The 23,660-nt window shown below is 45.8% G+C and overlaps 1 protein-coding gene across 1 annotated transcript in view; it reads right to left on the reverse strand.

Annotated features, from left to right (window-relative positions):
- arih2 (ariadne homolog 2 (Drosophila)) overlaps positions 1-23,660 on the reverse strand; it is a 103,674-nt gene that overhangs the window by 12,989 nt on the left and 67,025 nt on the right. Inside the window, exons 7-10 of the mRNA XM_072472999.1 lie at positions 14,379-14,488; positions 4,372-4,489; positions 1,905-1,955; positions 1,777-1,798 (exon numbers count right to left, since the gene is read on the reverse strand). Coding sequence (XP_072329100.1) covers positions 1,777-1,798; positions 1,905-1,955; positions 4,372-4,489; positions 14,379-14,488 — 301 coding nt within the window. The remainder of the gene's footprint in view (positions 1-1,776; positions 1,799-1,904; positions 1,956-4,371; positions 4,490-14,378; positions 14,489-23,660) is intronic.

Here is a 23,660-nt window from a genome sequence, read left to right on the forward strand (position 1 = left end):
GTTTTATCCAAGACATCGCTTTACAGCAAGTATTCCTGGGTTGGCTAACTGTGGATTTTGACCTGAGATGCATTTTGCTTGAGTGGAGTTAAAAGATAGCAGTTAGGAGGATTTATTCCATTGTTAAGCATTGTTTAACAGTTAATTGTAAGCTATTTTCTTTATGATGTTGAAATTAGTAACACTGTGTTAGTAATAAAGTTTGTTTTAATATACCATATCCCTATTTGTGTGTGGAATCACTCCTGGTGCGAAGTATCCTTTCCTCTCAGTATTACAAATTAAAATATTGGGGTTTCTGTCCAGTATCCTAGCAATTGTTAGCATATTGTCCGGGATCATTATATGGTCTAAATTTTAGATCTTATTTTAGTAGGGCTTAAGTTGCCTGTTTAACTTGACCATTTTAGAAGCTTTTACAAACACATGTATTCTACAAATAGGCTAACAAATCAACGGTAGCACGGTGATTAGCACTGTTGCTTCACAGCTACAGGTTCCCAAGTTCAATTCCCGACTTGGGCCACTGGCTGTGCGGAGTCTGCATGTTCTCCGTGTCTGCGTGGGTTTCTTCCGGGTGCTCCGGTTTCCTCCCACAGTCCAAAGATGTGCAGGTTAGGTGGATTGGCCATGCGAAGTTTCCCCGAGTGTTAAAAAGGTTGGGTGGGGTAAGGTGCTCTTTCCAAGGGCCGGTGCAGCCTCGATTGGCCGAATGGCCTTCTTCTGCACTGTAAATTCTATGAAAAACCCACAATTGTGTACTAAAACTTTATCTCAAAGAAGCAATTTTGTGATCTGAAAACCTGCTACCAAACTGTGCAACTTAGACAAATTGAATGAAGTTAGCCCATACAACACTATTATTTTTTTAAATCAATTTAGAGTACCCAATTATTTTTCTTTCACCACTGTGCCACCATGCCGCCCTCTTTACAACATCAGCAAGAAGGATTGAGGATATCTTCCACATCTTCTGGACTGGCCATCCATTTCAAGTTGTGAAGTCTGCAAGAACCTTTTGTTCTTTTACTTAATTTTCTTAGGGCATTGTGGTTTTATTTGATCCTTTATTCAATAAACTAGTGTATTATTTGTTCATTCAGTATTTGAGTCTGTGTGTGATGGTTAAATCTCTGTCGAACTACAAGTTTAAAAGGGTTAATTTGTGATTTGGCAATCTGCATGCAACTAAATTAAATCAGTCTAAATTTATCAAAATGCCCTTTTTTAAATGTACAAATGTTGAAACACAAAGTGTATCGAGGGAACATACACTGCAGCAATAGTAAATGCAATAAAGTACGACTGTATCACGTCCTTTGGTACATGCTCAGGAATGAATGCTGGTCAGGATGCCGGAATCTACCTCGTCTTCAACTAATGCCATGCAATCTTTTACATCTGCCAGATTACGGTCTCATTAGAAAAATGGCAATTCCAATAATTGCACCAGGCCATCCATTCATAAAAAATATATTTTTCTCATGAAAAAAGAATGTTGTAGGTATTAAGAAGCAGGTTTCGGTTTCTGACTTCCCAAAGCACTTTGAAGCATTTCAAAAACACCTCAGTTCATCATCCAAGAAAAAGCATTGAACAACAAAGAACAAGAACAAAGAAATGTACAGCACAGGAACAGGCCCTTCGGCCCTCCAAGCCCGTGCCGACCATGCTGCCCGAGATTGACCTGGGGGTGTATTGTTTCTAGATATGCACTCCCAGGACAGAGTGTGTAAAATTTAACCTTCAATATCATCTTCAGCTTTCTCTACTCACCATGTTTGCATTTTGAGCATTGCTGAAACAGAGGAACAGAAATAGATGATCAGTGATAAGCCAGGACCTTCAAAACATTGGAAGATGAATGCTATGAAAACGTAGTGAATTATGCATCATTATCTCACCATGTGATTGCACCCTCCATTTTTCTCAATGCAAATATTGCACTTAGGACACTGCAAGGTTAAAAAGATAAGCAATTAGATTAATAATCGCTGTAGAAAATAGGCTGGACAGTTTTACCATCAACACAATAATTTCAGAATCTTTATTATTGTCACAAGTAGACTGACATTAACACTGCAATGAAGTAACTGTGAAAATCCCCTAGTTGCCACATTCCGGCGCCTGTTCGGGTACACCGAGGGAGAATTCAGAAATGTCCAATTCACCTAATAGCACATCTTTCGGGACTTGAGGAAATGGGAGCACCCGGAGGAAACCCACGCAGACACGGGGAGAACGTGCAGACACGGCACAGACAGTGACTCAAGCCGGGAATCGAACCTGGGACCCTGGCGCTGTGAAGCCACAGTGCTAACCATTGTGCTGCCGTGCTGCCCGCCAATACCTTTCCAGCTTCGGACGCATGATTTGCGGGGCTTATAACAGTGTTAAACAGCAGCACTCTTACTTTGGTTTTCCAGTTGTTGATTAGTCTGATAATTTGAACTTGAGGCAGGTTTGATGATCAGGTTTGATAGTGCCAAGAGATTGGACTAACATTAGACACTAGTCGCCACTAACCCACATATTTCAGCTTATTTCAGGTACCTCCTTATCATTTGTTGCATTTCATCAGTAGCTAATCTGTTGTGGTTAAATTTATGACTACATTTACTGCAGCTTGACATGAACCAAAAAACTATTACTGTAATAGGTTTCCAATGGAAATAGCATACAATGATTTGTTACAAATATATTTTTTCTGAATTTCTGCCCATCTCTTCCTGCAGTGCACCTTCTGGGACAGACACCCATTTTGAAGAGGGGCAAGGGAGTTCACCCTGGCGTCTTGGCTAGTGTTTATCCCTCAACCAATGTAACTAAAACAGATTATCTGGACCTTGTTTCATTGTTGCTTGTGGAAGCTTGCTGTGCAAAATTGGTTGCCATGTTTCCTACAATGATTATACTTGAAGAAGTACTTCATTGACTGTAAAGTTCTTTGGGGCTATGCCAAGGTGATGAGAAAAGTGCTATAACAATATGCATTAAAACACTTTATCTGTGCAAGCTTGGTATGTCGCTATACAAAACCTCACATGAGGAAAGGAGAAGAAAGTGAATAGAAATTAAGAAGCATTTTGGTGGAAACTGGAACAAAAAAATCCTATCAGTGAGTGTGAGAGAGAGTGTGAGTGTGTGAGAGAGTGCGAGAGTGCGAGAGTGAGTATGAGAGTGAGAGACTGTGAGTGTGAGAGTGAGAATGAGTGTGAGTCAGTGAAACACACACATCCTACCCTCCTCAAAATAGCAGCAATGATAGGCATCAATAAAAGTTCTCATTAAATGCATTTGCATCTGTGAGAATAGATTGCAACCAACCTCAAACTTGATTAAGTTGAGCCCACTGAAATTATGGAATATCAAAACCTCCATTAGCAGAAAACAAGCAGCAATTTTGCTAATGGAGTGAGATACCAGTCACATGATTATCTGTTAGGGTATCTTAAAAAACACCTGGACAGAATATGGTGGCATGGCACCTTTTGTCTAGGACTAAGACCAAGTGAATTACATAACGGAGACAAATGTTAATAAAATTGCTGCACATAGGTCGTCCCGATTCAAAAAAATTATTGTCCAATGAAATCTCTCCCCCACCACTTTACAAGGTATGGAGATGCCGGTGTTGGACTGGGGTGGCACACTAAGAAGTCTTACAACACCAGGTTAAAGTCCAACAGGTTTATTTGGAGTCACTTGTTCTCTGGATGTGGGAGACATATTTATTACCCCGAGAATGTGGTAATGGGCCTTCTTTCATAGCGACTGTTGCACAACTGAGTCACAAGTTGCAAAACCACTCTAGAGGGCATTAAGACGCCAGCACATGGTGGGGAATTAGAGTCATGCTAGATCACAGAGGTCAACGGGTTCCTTTCGCTGATGAATATCAGTGAATGAGATCAGCTTTTTTAAAAAAACAATTACTTCCTTTGTTGACCAGTTTAAGTGAAATCAATTTCAATAACTTGTCACGGTACAAGTTATGGTGGTGCGGTGATTATGTTTCTGGGTCAGTAATCCAGATGCCTGGGCTAATAATTCAGGTAATTTAGAAATCTGGAAATAAAAAGCTGGTATCCACAAAGGTGATAGTGAAGCGTTTGTGTTGTAATGACCTACACATGAGCTCACAAAAATGAAGTAACTCTTCCCTGCTCTCTGACCAAGAAAGCCACTCAGTTGTATCAAACCATGGTCCGATGGGGGAGACCATCCCCTTCCCCTTGGCAGAGCAACAATGAATAATTACCAGTCTTGCCTGTGATGCCAAATCCCAAGAATGAATAAAATAAAAATCTCTGCGTCTTTAGACCTGTACCACAGCCAATACATGGGTGCACTATATTGATACCTCCTTACATCTTTCGTATGTGCACTAATGTAATTTGCCGTCTCGGAGTCGTCAGCACATTTGGTGAGCCACTTTTTAATAGTCGTACAGTCAGTAGGAGCGTGGTACATCTGGCGACACTTGAAGCTGCAAGACAAGAAATGTTGCTTAGGATTCAAGTAATAGCATTGCTCCCAGGTTAAATTTGGATAGCAACCACCAACAAAATGGAGACATTTTCAATATTGTCCTTTTCAGGGGCTATGGTTCAAGTCCCACTCCAGAAATCGAGGATATTAGTCATGCTGAGACATCAGTGCAGTCCAAATAGACTGTTTCACTGTTGGGGTGGTGTCTTTCAAATGTAATGTTTAGTCAAGGTCCCACGTGCTTGGCCTGAAAGGGGAAAGATCCTTTTCCATGAGTCAAACCAGAACACCATTTTGAAGACCTCTGCCCGATTCTCAATCTTAGAAGAAAAGGAAGATTTAAGAATTGAGTAAAGATAGCCATTCATCGACTTCAAGAAGACTTAGGCTGTCAGCGGGGGAATCGAACCTGGGACCCTGGCGCTGTGAAGCCACAGTGCTGACCACTTGTGCTACCGTGCTGCCCTGACCATGGTGGTTGGGGTTTGTTACTGGGGTGGGGTATTGGTTATATTATTTTATTACTGTTGAAACCGGATGTTTAAAATTGTTAAAATTATAAATGCCTCAATATTTTCTTTAAAAAATTGAGCAAAAATTAAAAATAAGATTTAGACACAATAAAGTGAAGAATGGAATTGATAAGAGTGCATCTGTTTGAAGGGAGGTTTTGATATACAAATTTGCTTAACAAGTGCTTATCCCCATGACTGGGTGGTGGTGTGGGGGGAACGTGGTGTACAGAAATAGGTGTTAGAACTGAAGAGGCGGAGACTTCCGGGTGCGGCGATGACCAGCTAAGTCGCACGTTTCGGCAGCTCCCGGTGGAACGGACTTTTGGGCTCTTGATGGGAGCCCCAACGGCAATTTTAACGGCTAAAAACACCGTGCGGTAAACCAGAAGGGTGTTCCCCCTGGACACGGATGGAAAAAGGAGAGGAAAGTGGCCGGATTGCAGCGGATCCTTTGGAACAACGGCAAGGAAGGCAAGCAGAAACCAAGATGGCGTCGGAAGGTGGCAGTTTCATATGGGGCCCTGAACAACAAGAGTTCTTGAAACGCTGCGTGGAGGAGATAAAAAAGGAAATGAAGAAAGAGTTGTTGGCCCCGATATTACAGGCGATTGAAGGGCTGAAAGAGGAACAAAAGACCCAGGAGCAGGAGCTTCGGGTCGTGAAGGCGAAAGCAGCAGAGAATGAGAACGATATACAGGGCCTGGTGGTGAAGTCGGAGATACAGGAGGCACACCAGAAACGATCTGTGGAGAGGTTGGAGGCACTGGAAAACAACGCAAGGAGGAACAACTTGAGGATTCTTGGCCTTCCTGAAGGTGTGGAAGGGGCGGACGTCGGGGCATATGTGAGCACGATGCTGCACTCGTTAATGGGAGCGGAGGCCCCGGCGGGTCCGTTGGAGGTGGAGGGAGCATACCGAGTTATGGTGCGAGGATCGAGAGCAGGAGAAACTCCCAGAGCCATAGTGGTGAGATTCCTCCGTTTTAAGGATAGAGAAATGGTCCTTAGATGGGCGAAGAAAACTCGGTGCAGTAAATGGGAGAACGCGGTGATCCGCGTTTATCAAGATTGGAGTGCGGAGGTGGCGAGAAGGAGGGCGAGCTTTAATCGGGCCAAAGCGGTACTTCACAAAAAGAAGATAAAATTTGGAATGCTGCAACCGGCAAGACTGTGGGTCACATATCAAGGGAGGCACCACTACTTTGAGACGGCGGATGAAGCGTGGACTTTTATTGTAGAAGAAAAATTGGAATGAGTGGATTATGAAAATGAACGTTTGGACAAAGTGGTGGGGCGAATGGGGGGGGGGGGCGAAGAGGGGTTTTATGTTTTAATCCTGCGGTATGATAACTTTTCTTTCTCCCACAGGTGGTGATGGGGGGAGGTGGGGAGGGAGAGGAGATGAGGCGTTGGCCATGGGAGGCGGGGCCAAGGGAGAAGCGCGGGCTTGGTTCCCGCGCTATGATAATTATGGCGGGAATAGAGAAGCAGGAAGGAGGGGGCGTCGCACGGTGCGAGCCGTGATCACGGGGGGAAGCCGAGGTCTGCCAGAGTTTGCTGACCTCTGGGAGCAACATGGGGGGAGTAATTACGCTAGCGGGGGGGGGGGGGGGGGGGATTACTGGGTTGCTGCTGCTGGGGAAAGGGGGGAGTGGGTACGGGAAAGGATGGGCGGGGGGGCACCGTCTGGGAGAGATACAGCTGTGTGGGAACTGGGTGAGAAGCTGGAAAAAGATGATGGCTAACCGGCAAGGGGGGGGGGGGGGGAAGCCCCCCAACTCGGCTGATCACGTGGAACGTGAGGGGGCTTAACGGGCCGATAAAGAGGGCACGAGTACTCGCACACCTTAAGAAACTTAAAGCAGATGTGGTTATGTTACAGGAAACGCACCTGAAACTGATAGACCAGGTTAGGCTGCGCAAAGGATGGGTGGGGCAGGTGTTCCATTCGGGGCTGGATGCGAAAAACAGGGGGGTGGCTATATTAGTGGGGAAGCGGGTAATGTTTGAGGCAAAGACTATAGTGGCGGATAACGGGGGCAGATACGTGATGGTGAGTGGCAAATTACAGGGAGAGATGGTGGTTTTGATAAACGTGTATGCCCCGAACTGGGACGATGCCAACTTTATGAGGCGAATGCTAGGACGCATCACGGACCTAGAGACGGGAAAGCTGATAATGGGGGGAGACTTTAACACGGTGTTGGAACCAAGGCTTGATAGGTCGAAGTCCAGGACTAGTAGGAGGCCGGCAGCAGCCAAGGTGCTTAAGGATTTTATGGAGCAGATGGGAGGGGTGGACCCGTGGAGATTCAGTAGACCGAGGAGTAAGGAGTTCTCGTTTTTCTCCTATGTCCATAAAGTCTATTCACGCATAGACTTTTTTGTGTTGGGGAGGGCATTGATCCCGAGGGTGAGGGGAACGGAATATACGGCTATAGCCATTTCGGATCATGCCCCACACTGGGTAGACTTGGAGAAAGGGGAGGAAACAAGAGGGCGCCCACCCTGGAGAATGGACATGGGACTAATGGCAGATGAGGGGGTGCGCCTAAGGGTGAGGGGATGCATTGAAAAGTACTTGGAACTCAATGACAATGGGGAGGTTCAGGTGGGAGTGGTCTGGGAGGCGTTGAAGGCGGTGGTGAGGGGGGAGCTGATATCAATAAGGACACATAAAGGGAAGCAGGAGAGTAAGGAACGGGAGCGGTTGCTGCAAGAACTTTTGAGGGTGGACAGACAATATGCGGAAGCACCGGAGGAGGGACTGTACAGGGAAAGGCAAAGGCTGCATGTGGAATTTGACTTGCTGACTACAGGCACTGCAGAGGCACAATGGAGGAAGGCGCAGGGTGTACAGTATGAATATGGAGAGAAGGCGAGCAGATTGCTGGCACACCAATTGAGGAAAAGGGGAGCAGCGAGGGAAATAGGGGGGGGTAAGGGACGAGGAAGGAGAGACGGAGCGGGGAGCGGAGAGAGTGAATGAAGTGTTCAAGACATTTTATAAAAAATTGTATGAAGCTCAACCCCCGGATGGGAGGGAGAGAATGATGGAGTTTTTGGATCGGCTGGAAATTCCCAAGGTGGAAGAGCAGGAAAGGGTGGGACTGGGAGCACAGATCACGGTAGAAGAAGTGGTGAAAGGAATTAGGAACATGCAGACGGGAAAGGCCCTGGGACCGGACGGATTCCCAGTTGAATTTTACAGAAAATATTTGGACTTGCTCGCCCCGCTACTGACGAGGACCTTTAACGAGGCAAAGGAAAGGGGACAACTGCCCCCGACTATGTCAGAAGCAACGATATCGCTTCTCTTAAAGAAGGAAAAGGATCCGCTACAATGCGGGTCCTACAGACCAATTTCCCTCCTAAATGTGGATGCCAAGGTCCTGGCCAAGGTAATGGCAATGAGAATAGAGGAATGTGTCCCGGGGGTGGTTCATGAGGACCAAACTGGGTTTGTGAAGGGGAGACAGCTGAACACGAATATACGGAGGCTGTTAGGGGTAATGATGATGGCCCCACCGGAGGGTGAAACGGAGATAGTAGTGGCGATGGATGCCGAGAAATCATTTGATAGAGTGGAATGGGATTTTCTGTGGGAGGTGTTGAGGAGATTTGGTTTTGGAGAGGGGTATGTTAGATGGGTGCAGCTGTTGTATAGGGCCCCAGTGGCGAGTGTGGTCACGAATGGATGGGGATCGGCATATTTTCGGCTCCATAGAGGGACAAGGCAGGGATGTCCTTTGTCCCCATTACTGTTTGCACTGGCGATTGAGCCCCTGGCGATAGTGCGGAGAGGTTCCCAGAGATGGAGGGGAATACGTAGGGGAGGAGAACACCGGGTATCTTTATATGCGGATGATCTGCTACTATATGTGGCGGATCCAGCGGAGGGGATGCCAGAAATAATGCGGATACTTGGGGAGTTTGGGGATTTTTCAGGGTATAAATTGAACATGGGGAAGAGTGAGCTGTTTGTGGTGCATCCAGGGGAGCAGAGTAGAGAAATAGAAGACCTACCGTTGAGGAAGGTAACAAGAGACTTTCGTTACCTGGGGATCCAGATAGCTAAGAATTGGGGCACATTGCACAGGCTAAATTTGACGCGGTTGGTGGAACAGATGGAGGAAGATTTCAAGAGATGGGATATGGTAGCATTGTCAATGGCAGGGAGGGTGCAGGCGGTTAAGATGGTGGTCCTCCCGAGATTCCTCTTTGTGTTTCAGTGCCTCCCGGTGGTGATCACAAAGGCTTTTTTCAAAAGGATAGAAAAGTATCATGGGTTTTGTTTGGGCCGGGAAGACTCCGAGAGTGAGGAAGGGATTCTTACAGCGTAGTAGGGATAGGGGGGGGCTGGCACTACCGAGCCTAAGTGAGTATTATTGGGCCGCTAATATTTCAATGGTGAGTAAGTGGATGGGAGAGGAGGAAGGAGCGGCGTGGAAGAGATTAGAGAGGGCGTCCTGTAGGGGGACCAGCTTGCAGGCTATGGTGACAGCCCCATTGCCGTTCTCACCAAGGAACTATACCACGAGTCAGGTGGTGGTAGCTACACTGAAGATTTGGGGACAGTGGAGACGACATAGGGGAAAGACCGGAGCATTGGGGGGGTCCCCGATAAGAAACAACCATAGGTTTGCCCCGGGGGGAATGGATGGGGGATATGGAATGTGGCAAAGAGCAGGAATAACGCAATTGAAAGATCTATTTGTGGATGGGAAGTTCGCGAGTCTGGGAGCGCTGACCGAGAAATATGGGTTGCCCCAAGGGAATGCATTCAGGTACATGCAATTGAGGGCTTTTGGGAGGCAACAGGTGAGGGAATTCCCGCAGCTCCCGACACAAGAGGTGCAGGACAGAGTCATCTCAAAGAAATGGGTGGGGGATGGTAAGGTGTCGGATATATATAGGGAAATGAGGGACGAAGGGGAGACTATGGTGGACGAACTAAAAGGGAAATGGGAAGAAGAGCTTGGGGAGGAGATCGAGGAGGGGCTGTGGGCAGATGCCCTAAACAGGGTAAACTCGTCGTCCTCGTACGCCAGGCTAAGCCTGATTCAGTTTAAGGTATTACACAGGGCACATATGACTGGAACACGGCTCAGTAAATTTTTTGGGGTGGAGGATAGGTGTGCGAGGTGCTCGAGAAGCCCAGCGAATCATACCCATATGTTTTACCCATACCCATACCCGGTCATGCCCGGCACTACAGGGGTTTTGGATGGGGGTGACAAAGGTGCTTTCGAAAGTAGTAGGAGTCCGGGTCGAACCAAGCTGGGGGTTGGCTATATTTGGGGTTGCACAAGAGCCGGGAGTGCAGGAGGCGAGAGAGGCCGATGTTTTGGCCTTTGCGTCCCTAGTAGCCCGGCGCAGGATATTGCTAATGTGGAAAGAAGCCAAGCCCCCGGGGGTGGAGACCTGGATAAATGATATGGCGGGGTTCATAAAGTTAGAGCGGATTAAGTTCGTCCTAAGGGGGTCGGCTCAAGGGTTCACCAGGCGGTGGCAACCGTTCGTCGAATATCTTGCGGAAAGATAGATGGGGGAAAAAGAAGGCAGCAGCAGCAGCCCAGGACTTGGGGGGGGGGGGGGGGGGGGGGGGGGGGGAGTGGCCTGAGACAAGGCAGTTGCCAATTAGGGCTAGTTTTTATTTTTGTTATTTAATATTTATTTATTTGTTGTTGTTTTTTTTTTTTTTTTTTGTTCTTGTTTAAATAAAAAAGGTCATTATTATCTGTATTGTTATAATGTTGTGTAAAGGATACACAATGTACTGTGTTGGTTGACCAAAAATTTTCAATAAAATATTTATTTAAAAAAAAAAGAACTGAAGAGGCAAGTTCAAATTGGAGAGAGAAGAATACAATTTACACCTACATGCTAAAAGCCTGGTCCAAGGGGCTATCAATATCACCAAAGGGAAAAAAACAAAATACCGGGAGCAGGGTTAACTGGAGACCGGGGTGGGGGTTGGGGGTGATTCTTGTCAACAGCGCATGCCCGCTGTGGCCTTCCTGTAAGCGAGAGGTCCATTCAAAGGGAAACCCCGTTGACAAAGGCACAACCAGGCGATCCCGCTTCCAGCCAACGGCAGACCGCCTCTGCTGCCACAAAACATATGGCAGCTTGCGTGGAAAATCACGGCCACTCTATGGGATACTGTTTTGGAACGAGGGACAATTCTCAGAGTTCAGGAACATAGATAAACAGGAACATGATTAACTTCATGAGATAACATGTGTGTGTAGCCATTATTGCAGTTAAGGTTATTGTTGTCTTGTATCGTAGTCTTTCTTTAGTGTGCTTATTTTAAGTTAATAAATATTCTTTTATGATTAATCACAACGAGACTGGACTTTTCCTCACTGGTTTGCATATCTTTCCTTGCATTATACCAAATTGAAAGTATACCACACCAAGAACCAGTGTTCCAAGTTACCCTTCTGGGGATTTTTAAACACTTAATGCATTTAACATCGACGAGGTTCACAACACAACATTCTTCTATCAACTCACAGCACTAAAATGTATAACTCGTTATTTTCAGGTATGTGAAGTTGCACTGTCCATCAGCAGCAAGTGTCCTTACAATAATTGTACAGAAGGATTTAAATTGTGATACATCAAGCCACTACATCGAAACAACTTCTTAACTCTGCCCAATACTTTCTCCAACGAATTGAAACAGTGCACTTCCAAGATTTTGATTCGAATATAACCCATTCCAGCTAACCAAAAGAATGTTCCTGATGTTGTGTTTGAACCTAGGAATTGCTACACTACGAGGAACAATACTTCACTCCTGTTATCCAACTAACTTATTTCCCTTAAACAGAATGCAGATATTACATTGTATTTACAGCACAGAAACATTCAGCCCTGCCAAATTTTATGGATGACAGGAGCCTCCTCCTATTAACCTCCGTCCTCTAGCAGCATCAGCACATCCTTCTGCTTCTTTCTTCCTAGCGTGCTGACCTAACTCCCCCATAAATGCATGCGTTATCCATCTCAATTGCTGCTCGTGTTAGTGAGGCCCACAATCTGGGTGAAAAGGTTTATCCTGAATTTCATCTCTGGTTTATTCGTGACTATCTAGTACTTAAGGTCCCTAGTTCTAGTCTCACCTGCAAGGCGATATATATTCTTCACGTCTCCCCTATCAAACCCTTTCATTGATTCAAGTCTCCCCTCAATCTTCTGGAAACAACCACAACCTTAATGGAGGTATAAAACTGACCAAAGACAACTTATTCAGAGCACCGAATAGTTTGCAGAATTCATGAAGGTAAGCTACAGCTCCATATGTGGAGTTTTAAAAAAATATTCATACATCGGTATCACACAAGGATCAAAAATAAATACACAGGAGGAACTTTGAATAGTGATGGGTATTCTCTTCTTTTTTTTAAAAACGCATTTTATTCAAACTTGTATCAAAGTAGGTTACAGCAAATAAACACTCCGGGAAACATTCTTCCCAACAATCAACTATACAGTTTCTACAGATTTTTCTTTTTCACCCCCCACCCCCCTTCCCATCACCCACCCCCCCACCAACGAACAGCTCCTCAAACACGGTCACAAACATCCCCCACCTTTTCTCAAACTCCCCTGCTGAGCCCCTTAACTCATACTTTATCTTCTCTAACCGCAGGAAGTCATACAGGTCACCCAACCATGCTGCTACCCCCGGTGGCGATGCCGACCGCCACTCCAGCAAAATTCGTTGCCGTGCAATCAGAGAGGCGAAGGCCAAGACATCGGCCTTCCTCCTCTCCATGAGCTCGGGCTTCTCGGAAACCCCAAATATCGCCACCAAAGGGTCCGGGTCCACTCCCTCCTCCACTATCCTGGCTAAGACTGCGAACATTCCCGCCCAGAATTTTCCCAATTTTTCACAACCCCAAAACATGTGCTAAACTGGGGCTGTTTAGCACAGGGCTAAATCGCTGGCTTTGAAAACAGACCAAGGCAGGCCAGCAGCATGGTTCAATTCCCGTAACAGCCTCCCAGAACAGACGCCGGAATGTGGCGACTAGGGGCTTTTCACAGTAACTTCATTGAAGCCTACTTGTGACAATAAGTGATTTTCATTTTTTTTTTCATTTCATTCATGTGCGCATGATTCGTTGGCCCCCACCCACACCTCTCACACTCATCTGCTACGCCCTGAAAGAACCCACTCATTCTCGCCCAAGTCATATGCACCCTGTGCACCACCTTAAACTGTATCAGGCTCATCCTTGCACAAGAGGAGGTCCCGTATACCCTTCGCAGTGCCTCACTCCATACTCCCCAATTGATCTCCATTCCAAACTCCACTTCCCATTTCTCCTTGATCTTCACCACCCACCCACCTCCCTGCTCCCCCAGCCACTTATATATATTCCCAATTCTTCCCTCCCCTTCCATATCCGGAAGCAGCAGTCGCTTCAGCAGGGTGTATCCCGGCAATCTAGGGAACCCCTTCCAGACCTTTTGTGCAAAGTTCCTAACCTGCAGATACCTGAACTCACTACCCCTCGGCAGCTTGACCCTCTCCCTTAGCTCGTCCAGACTGCAAACCCTTCCTCCAAATACAAATCCCTCACCTTGACCAGCCCCACTTCCCTCCACCTCCTGTATACACTATCCACCGCCCCCCCCCCCCCCCGCCCCCCCGGCTCAAACCCATGATTCTGTCACAGTGGCGTCAGCACCGACATCCCTTCCACCCTAAAATGCCTCCACAGCCGATTCCATATCTTCACCGTGGATTGTACCACTGGGCTCCCTGAATACCTACTCGGAGCAATTGGCAATGCTGCCGTCACCATAGCCCTCAAACTAGACCCCTTACAAGATTCCTCCTCCATCCTAACCCACTCTACCCCTTCTCCTTTCCACCACCGCCGCACCTTGTCCACATTCGCCGCCCAATAATAATGAAGCAAGTTTGGCAACGCCAAACCCCCTGCTGCCTCTGTAGCGGGGTGATGGGTATTCTCATGTGAAATTAATTATTGCCAAGCACATTCAAAGGATTGAGTGCATTATATTTGTTTTACCACTTATTCAAACATCGCAAAGTGATTCACATTTGGTAAACAACTTTTGAAGTACATTGATTTATCGGGACAAGTGCAAAATACTTTTTCTACATAGTTCCAACAAACAGCAATAAATTGAATGCATTTTGACACTATTGGTTTGGGGTGGAAATATTACCAGAAACACCTGGAAAATTCTCGACTACTCTTTAAATCATGCATTGAGACTTTCAACATCAACCCACACGTGAAGCAGGCAACAGGGCCTTGGTTTCATGTTTATCGGGGACATCAATCTTTGTTCAAGGGTTAAATTTCAACATCAGACACTTACCAGAAGACCTCATTACAGCGGCTGCACTGCACACGCCGAGCCTTGGGTTCCTGCACCTGAATCACCATGGGACAGTCAGCACCGGGACACAGCTGCAATTGATAGTGGCTCTAGTTTAAGAACAACCAAAGCAACAGTTAGCAAAGAGAAAGATATGCCTTTTGAATTTCACAACAGCATCTTGCATTTTTAACACAGGAAAGTGACCCAGGACACTTCTCATGAATGTAATCGGCGCAAGTGGTGTCGCTTTGATAAATCAGATCCAAACCAGATCTAGCGGAGTTCACTGAAGGGAAGAAAGGAGCAACTTATATTAATGCAGCACCTCAGCACATCTTTCAAACATCTCAAAGGGCTTTCTATGCAATTTGTAACCTTCAAGTTCAGTGACTTCCTGTAGAGGGAAATGCAGCAATCATTTTGTAATGAACAATTGCCAAAGAAACAAATTTAACATAGATGTTGGCAGAACTCCATGACGTGCGATAAATCCTTAACCTTTACTTAGCTATGGCAATGGCATCCAAGAGAAAAGCATGAACCAGGCCATCTTACCTATCTCTTGCAAACACAAAACCTCCAGAAGTCAAACCTCAAGGAGCACAACATTGCTCACCAGTCAGATGCAGAAGGAAGACATTCTGATCATGCACGGTTTCCCATTGTACACCACTGACAGCCCTCTCCAAACTGAAAAACATTTGTGCAGCCATTCTAAATAGCCAACCATAGCAGCATAATTTGCATTTTTTAAAACACCTACAATGTGTCTTGCAGGAAAGTTTAATATTGAAAATCATTTACAATTAGTTTGCAGTTCAGTTATGGGCATTAATCAAATAATCGAAGTACATCAACCCAATATGGTTTAATGCTGAATTCTGTGACACTCGCTCATCACATGACTTGGTCTTAGCACCACACTCAAAATTGACAAAGGAGAAGAAAAACATGTGGTCCTTAAGCCAGTGATGTAGTAATAATAATAATAATAATAATAATAATAATAATAATAATAATAATAATAATAATAATAATAATAATAATAATCGCTTGTCACAAGTAGGCTTCAATTAAGTTACTGTGAAAAGCCCCTAGTCGCCACATTCCAGCGCCTGTTCGGGGAGGCCGGTACGGGAATTGAACCCACGCTGCTGCCTTGTTCTGCATTACAAGCCAGCTGTTTAGCCCACCGTGCTAAACCAGCCCCTCATCAAGCAAGGCATCAGGGTGCCACAATTGCTGGTGTGGAACCATCCAGCTACCTCACAATTAAAATTATCAGCTGTGTTCTCAAAATACAAAGACCCACTGTGCAAAGAAAACCCAAGTGTTCAAACATTCAGCCTAAATTAGTGCAGTTTAATTTGCGATGTTTAGGAATAGTCGCTTTCTTTTACAGTACGCAGCCATTTTTAAATTTGTAGGTTTAGAATTAAATTCCGTAATTATCTTTTGCAACTCTAGTTCTATCAAATTTTAATATGTGTTAGTTGAATGTGTTGTTATATTTAGCACACCAGTCATTTTCTTTTTTTTTGTTATTTAGAGTACCCAATTCATTTTTTCCAATTAAGGGGCAATTTAGTGTGGCCAATCCACCTGCCCTGCACATCTTTGGGTTGTGGGGGTGAAACCCACGCAGACACGGGGAGAATGTGCAAACTCCACACGGACAGTGACACAGAGCTTGGAGGGCCGAAGGGCCTGTTCTTGTGCTGACCTATAGATCACCTGGGTCAATAAATCTATATGCCCAAATATCGCACATTGTTTTATCTCAAATAAAGAACAAAGAAAAGTACAGCACAAGAACAGGCCCTTCGGCCCTCCAAGCCTGCGCCGAACACGTTGCCCGTCTCCAACTAAAATCTCCTACACTTCCGGGGTCCGTATCCCTCTATTCCCATCCTCTTCACGCATTTGTCAAGATGCCCCTTAAACGTCACTATTGTACCTGCTTCCACCAGCTCCTCCGGCAGCGAGTTCCAGGCACCCACTACCCTCTGTGTAAAAAAACTTGCATCTCCTATAAACCTTGCCCCTCGCACCTCAAAGCTATGCCCCCTAGTAATTGACCCCTCTACCCTGGGAAAAAGTCTCTGACTATCCACTCTGTCTATGCCCCTCATAATTTTGTAGACCTCTATCAGGTCGCCCCTCAACCTTCTTCGTTCCAATGAGAACAAACCAAGTTTATTCAACCGCTCCTCATAGCTAATGCCCTCCATACCAGGCAACATCCTGGTAAATCTCTTCTGCACCCTCTCTAAAGCCTCCACGTCCTTCTGGTAGTGTGGCGACCAGAATTGAACACTATACTCCAAGTGTGGCCTAACTAAGGTTCTATACAGCTGCAACATGACATGCCAATTCTTATACTCAATGCCCCGGCCAATGAAGGCAAGCATGCCGTATGCCTTCTTGACTACCTTCTCCACCTGTGTTGCCCCTTTCAGTGACCTGTGGGCCTGTACTCCTAGATCTCTCTGACGGGCAATACTCTTGAGGGTTTACCATTCACTGTATATTCCCAACCTGTATTAGACGTTCCAAAATGCATTACCTCACATTTGTCCGAATTAAACTCCATCAGCCATCTCGCCGCCCAAGTCGCCAAACGATCTAAAACCTGCTGTATCCTCTGACAGTCCTCATTGCTATCCACAATTCCACCAACTTTTGTGTAGGCCGCAAACTTACTAATCAGACCAGTTACATTTTCCTCCAAATCATTTATATATACTACGAACAGCAAAGGTCCCAGCACTGATCCCTGCGGAACACCACTAGTCACAGCCCTCCAATCAGAAAAGCACTCTTCCATTGCTACTCTCTGCCTTCTATGACCTAGCCAGTTCTATATCCACCTTGCCAGCTCACCCCTGATCCCGTGTGACTTCACCTTTTGTACTAGTCTACCATGAGGGACCTTGTCAAAGGCCTTACTGAAGTCCATATAGACAACATCCACTGCCCTACCTGCATCAATCATCTTATGATTCCGCAGTAAGCTGTGATATTCTCCCTAACCAGTAGCACAACTCCTCCGCCCCTTTTACCTCCCCCTCTATCCCGCCTTAAAAACATCTAAATCCTGGAATGTTTAGCTGCCAATTCTGTCCCTCCCTCAACCAGGTCTCTGTAATGGCAATATCATAGTTCCAAGTACTAATCCAAGCTCTAAGTTCATCTGCCTTACCTGTTATACTTCTTGCATTAAAACATGTGCACTTCAGGCCACCAGTCCCGCTGTTTTCAGCAACATCTCCCTGCCTGCTCTTCCTCAGAGCCATAGTGGCCCTATTTCCTAGTTCTCCCACAACTTTTTCACCTTCTGACCTATGCTCCGGTGCCCACCCCCCTGCCATGTGACACTAGCAAACCTCGCGGCCAGGATATTTATGCCTCTCCAGTTTAGATGCAACCCGTCCTTCTTATACAGGTCACACCTCCCCCGGAAGAGCTCCCACTGGTCCGGATAACTGGAACCCACCATCCTACACCAGCTGTTTAGCCACGTGTTTAGCTGCTCTACCTTCCTATTTCTAGCCTCACTGGCACGTGGCACAGGGCGTAATCCCGAGATTACAACCCTTGAGGTCCTGTCTTTTAACCTTCTGCCTAGCTCCCTGAACCCCTGCTGTAGGACCTCATCCCCCTTGCTGCCTATGTCGTTAGTACCAATATGTACCACGACCTCAGTCTGTTTGCCTTCCCCTTCAGGATGCCCACTACCCGTTCAGAGACATCCTGAACTGTGGCACCAGGGAGGCAACATACCATCCTGAAGTCTCTTTCACATCCACAGAAGTGCCTATCTGTGCCACTGACTACAGAGTCCCCTATGACCATTGCTCTTCTGCGCTTTGACCCTCCCTGCTGAACATCAGAGCCAGCCATGCTGCCACTGCTCTGGCTGCTGCTGTTTTCCCCTGATAGGCTATTCCCCCCCGACAGTATCCAAAGGGGTATATCCGTTCGAGAGGGGGACAACCACAGGGGATTCCTGCACTGACTGCCTGCCCCTTCTGGTGGTCACCTATTTCTCTGCCTGCACCTTGGGTGAGACCACATTTATATAACTGCTATCTATGACGCTTTCCGCCACCTGCATGCGCCTAAGTGTATCCAACTGCTGCTCCAACCGAACCATGCGGTCTGTGAGGAGCCCCAGTTGGGTGCACGTTCTGCAGATGAAGCCATCCGGGACGCTGGAAGCCTCCCGGACCTGCCACATCTCACAATCAGAGCATTGCACCCCTCTAATTGACATTGCATTAGTTAATTAGTAAATTAAATTTAAAATTTTAAGTTACTGTTCACTATGTTTCCAAGCACTAGATTTCTACTATAAATGTAAAAGCTAAATACTGTACTCTCCGATCTCTGGCTTAGATACCCCTCTAAATTATGATTACGTAATTAATTATGTTTAATTAGTTTAACAATGTTTAATTTTTAAATTGTGTGTAGATTCCTATCAGCCAATCAGGTCACAGCTTTCCTGTAACGTCACTTTTCATCTTTTCCCCCTCCCCCAGTCGGATCACTCAGAATAGCAGAATATCTGTCACTTACCTGTTCCCAAGCTGCTCCCCGGCTCTCCATCACTTATCTGTTCCCAAGCTGCTCCCCGGCTCTCCATCACTTATCTGTTCCCAAGCTGCTCCCCGGCTCTCTATCACTTATCTGTTCCCAAGCTGCTCCCCGGCTCTCTATCACTTAACTGTTCCCAAGCTGCTCCCCGGCTCTCCATCACTTATCTGTTCCCAAGCTGCTCCCCGGCTCTCTATCACTTAACTGTTCCCAAGCTGCTCCCCGGCTCTCTCTCTCTTGCTCCCGAAAATGAAGGCTCCTGGAACCTGGGGGTAAGACTTTAAAGCACCTACCTTCCCAGGGTGCTCCCTGGTTTTCTCTCTGCTTCCCGGAATGCACTCTGGATCTATCCCTGCTGATTACCAGTTACAAAGCCAAACGAAGGAAACAGAACAAAAAGGGAACCAGCACCTCCTCCTACTCCGCGCCGAATTACCACACTGCCCAAATTACCAAGTTCCAATTCCCACTCTGGCTGTGTCTCCTTCACCTGCGCAAAGCTTACTGAGTGCGCTTTCTGTCTGTCTTTTATACAGAACCCAGCTAAACAAGATGAGTCACATTATTTAAGCTTCAAACAGAAGAATACAATGTACACCCTTGTGCCACTAAACAGGCCTCAGGTGACTGGCAGATAACTGCCTCTCAGCAATTAGGGTGGGGCAGCTTCAGCCAATCAGACACTGAGCTAGACACTGACCTTTTAACGGAAAAACTGAAAAACAGTTTTGAAGATTTGAATTCACCACTTACCTCTTCAATTACCACACTGCCCAAATTACCAAGTTCCAATTCCCACTCTGGCTGTGTCTCACTCAATCAGGCTGGGTCTCCTTCACCTGCGCAAAGCTTTCTCCTTCACCTGCGCAAAGCTTCAAAAGCCGACATAAAAACCATTTTCACTTATATTTTATATTTACATGATATAACCCAGTAATCATCTTTATAAGCAACTTTACCACTCTATCCGTTACTTCAAAAGTAAAGTAATTAATTCCAAGTAACCATAGAGGAAGTAACACCAATGACCTGTACAAAACAGAGTCGGATCTGATTTAATGCCAATTAAATGAAGTTGGAAATGATGAGCTCAAGATAGCGATCATGAACAGCACAGTTCCCCATCTTATATACAAATGGGCAAGGAATACGTCATAAAATATTATTTTATCTTGGCAAGAAGCAGTAAGCATCCTTTAATGAGGGGGATAATCCCATCAGTAATTTGCACCTTAGGGGGCGAGTTGGGGGGCAGTGGGAAATTACATCAAGTAGATGACCATACCCCTCACGAAACCAATCAGAAATTGATCACACACCCACAGATTGGTCACATTTCTCAAGTCAATTAGGAAATAGCCTCACCTCATTTATACCACTCAGAATGTGATACCATTGGTCACGCTGTGGGTTGTGGAAAGAGTTAACACGCAGCGGTTTTCACTCAGCAAATTGCACGGCAAGAGTCTGCTGTCCACAGGGAAGCAGAAGTTACGGTAAAGGAAGAGACCTTGTGTCAAACCGGGCCCAAGGCTGAACTGGAAAGGCTGAACCTATTGCCTTTATGGGTAAAGTCTCAGATGAACATACCCAAAATTGAAGTTCAAATAATACCTAGAATTCAGGTAACACATCTCAAATGTTTTTCACAGGAGTATTGACTAACAAAACAATACACCAAATCAAATAGGTAGATTGGAAACAGTTCAAAATTCAAAAGGCGGACCAAGGAATTGATTAAGAAGGGAAAAATACAATATGAAAGAAAGCGAGGGGGGGGGGGGGGAAACATGAAAACTGACTGTAAACATTTCTATATGGATGTAAAGAGAAAAAGATTGAAAAAAAACTAATGTAGGCCCCTTACAGTCAGAAACGGGGGAATTTAAAACGGGGAGAAAGAAATGGCCGAGGAACTAAATTCGTACTTTGCTTCTGTCTTCACAGAGGAAGACATGAAAAATGTACCGGAAGTTCTGAGAAACACAAGTTTCAGTGAGGAGCTGAAGGAAATCAGTATTAGTAGAGAAATAGTTTGGGGCAAATTAATGAGATTGAAGGCGGATAAACTTATGATTGGCAGGCAGTGACTAACACAGGGATCTGTGTTAGGACCCCAACTGTTCATATTATATATTAGTGATTTGGACAAGGGAACTAAATGCATTATCTCCAAATTTGCAGCTGATATAAAGTTGGGTGGGAGGGTGAGCTGTAAGGAGAATGCAGAGATGCTTCATCAGGATGTGGACAGGCTGAGTAAGTGGGCATATGCATGGCAGATGCAGTATAATATGGGTAAATGTGAGGTTATCCGCTTCGGTAGCAAAAATAGGAAAGCAGATCATTTAAATGAGTGTAAATTGAGAGAGGTGGATACTCATCGAGACATTCATGTCCTCGTGCTTCAGTCGCTGAAAGTAAGTGCGTAGGTACAGAAGGCAGTAAAGAAGGCAAATGGTATGTTGGCCTTCATAGCAAGAGGATTTGAGAATAGGAATAGGGATTTTTTTTTTTTTTTTTAAAACGCATTTTATTCAAACTTGTATCAAAGTAGGTTACAGCAAATAAACACCCCGGGAAACATTCTTCCCAACAATCAACTATACAGTTTGCACAGATTTTTCTCCTTTTTCACCCTCCCCCTGCCCATCACCCCCCCCCACCCCCGCGCAACGAACAGCTCCTCAAACATGGTCACAAACATCCCCCACCTTTTCTCAAACTCCCCTGCTGAGCCTCTTAACTCATACTTTATCTTCTCTAACCGCAGGAAGTCATACAGATCACCCAACCATGCTGCTACCCCCAGTGGCGACGCCGACCGCCACTCCAGCAAAATTCGTCGCCATGCAATGAGAGGCAAAGGCCACGACATCGGCCTTCCTCCTCTCCATGAGCTCCGGCTTCTCTGAAACCCCAAATATCGCCACCAAAGGGTCCGGGTCCACTCCCTCCTCCACAATCCTGGCTAAGACCGCGAACACTCAGGGATAGGGATGTTTTACTGCAATTGTGTAGGACATTGGTGAGGCTACATCTGGAGTATTTTGTGCAGTTTTGGTCTCCTTATCTGAGGAAGGATGTTCTTGCTATGGAGGGAGTGCAGCGAAGGATTACCAGCCTGGTTCCTGGGATGCCGGGACTGCCATATGAGGTGTTACCAAGTCAGTTAGGATTATATTCATTGGAGTTTAGAAGAGTGAGAGGGGATCTCATAGAAACTGATCAAATTCTAACAGGATTTGACAGGGTAGATTCAGAAACAATGTTCCCGATGGTGGGGAGTCCAGAACTAGGGGTCATAGTTTGAGGATATGTAAACCTTTTAGGACAGAGGCAAGGAGAAGTTTCTTCACCCAGAGGATGGTGAATCTATGGAATTCATTACTACAGAAAGTTGTTGAGGCCAAAACATTGTATTATTTCAAGAAGGAATTCGATATAGTTCTTGGGGCTTGTCACATGAGAGTACCTTTAAGAAATGGATGTTTAAGCAATGTACCTTTAAGGAATGGAGCTGATCATATTACTGAAGTGATGTCAGAGGTTTTGGGAGGGGGGGGGGCTGAGCTCACTTCTGCTTTCAGTTTGAGAGAGCAGCTTGGGCGAGTCTGTGTGTTTTGCAGAGAGCATCTGAAAAGTGCCTGGCTGGTTTGCTGAGAGCTGCTTGAAAGCAGAAAGCCAGTTTGAGAGAGCAGCTTGGGTGTGTCTGTGTGTTTCCAGTGAGCTGCAAGAAGAAAACACAGAACTGGTCTGTTGATGTCTGCAAATCCAAAGACTGTAAGTATATTGAATGTAACCTCATGTCTGTTGTTAAAGGGGAAGTCTTTTGGGTGTTTGAAGGAACATTTTGAGGGATTATTTAGAGTTGCATTATTTTTGGGGTTATCTTTGAAGTAAGGGGTGTTGAGGGATCCAATGTTTATTTAAAAGGTTAAGTTGAGTTCACGGAATAAACATTGCTTTGCGTTAAAAACCACGTGTCCATAATTGTAATACCACACCTGGGGAACAAGCCGTGTGTTTCAAAAGCTAACAATTCATTAAAGGGGGAGGTTGGTTGAACTCCATGATACATTTTGGGATTCTGAAAACACCTCGCCCATAACAGGGCTAAAGGAATCAAGGGATATGGGGGAAGGCAGGATCAAGGTATTGAACTTGATGATCAACTATTTTTAAAAATAAATTTAGAGCACCCAATTATTATTTTTTCCAATTAAGGGGCAATTTAGTGTGGCCAATCCACCTAACCTGCACATCTTTGGGTTGTGGGGGTGAAACCCACGCAGACACGGGGAGAATGCGCAAACTCCACATGGACAGTGGCCCAGGGCCGGGATTCAAACCCGGGTCCTCAGCGACGCAGTCCCAGTGCTAACCACTGTGTCAGGTGCCGCCCTTCGAACTTGATGATCAATCATGATCATAATGAATGGCGGGGTAAGCTCGAAGGGCCGAATGACCTTCTCCTGGTTCTATTTTCGATGTATGTGATGTGCTCCCTTCTTAAACTGCTGCAGTCCGTGTGCTGCAGATACACCCATTGTGCTGTTAGGAAGGGAGCTCCAGGATTTTGACCCGGTGACGATGAAGGAACAGAGAGATAGTTCCACGTCAGGATGGTGTGTGGCTCAAGAGGGGAACTTACAGGTGGGCAAGCTCCCATGCAGTTGC

Source organism: Scyliorhinus torazame, chromosome 13 (assembly GCF_047496885.1).
Source record: "Scyliorhinus torazame isolate Kashiwa2021f chromosome 13, sScyTor2.1, whole genome shotgun sequence".
NCBI classification, from domain to species: Eukaryota; Metazoa; Chordata; class Chondrichthyes; order Carcharhiniformes; family Scyliorhinidae; genus Scyliorhinus; species Scyliorhinus torazame.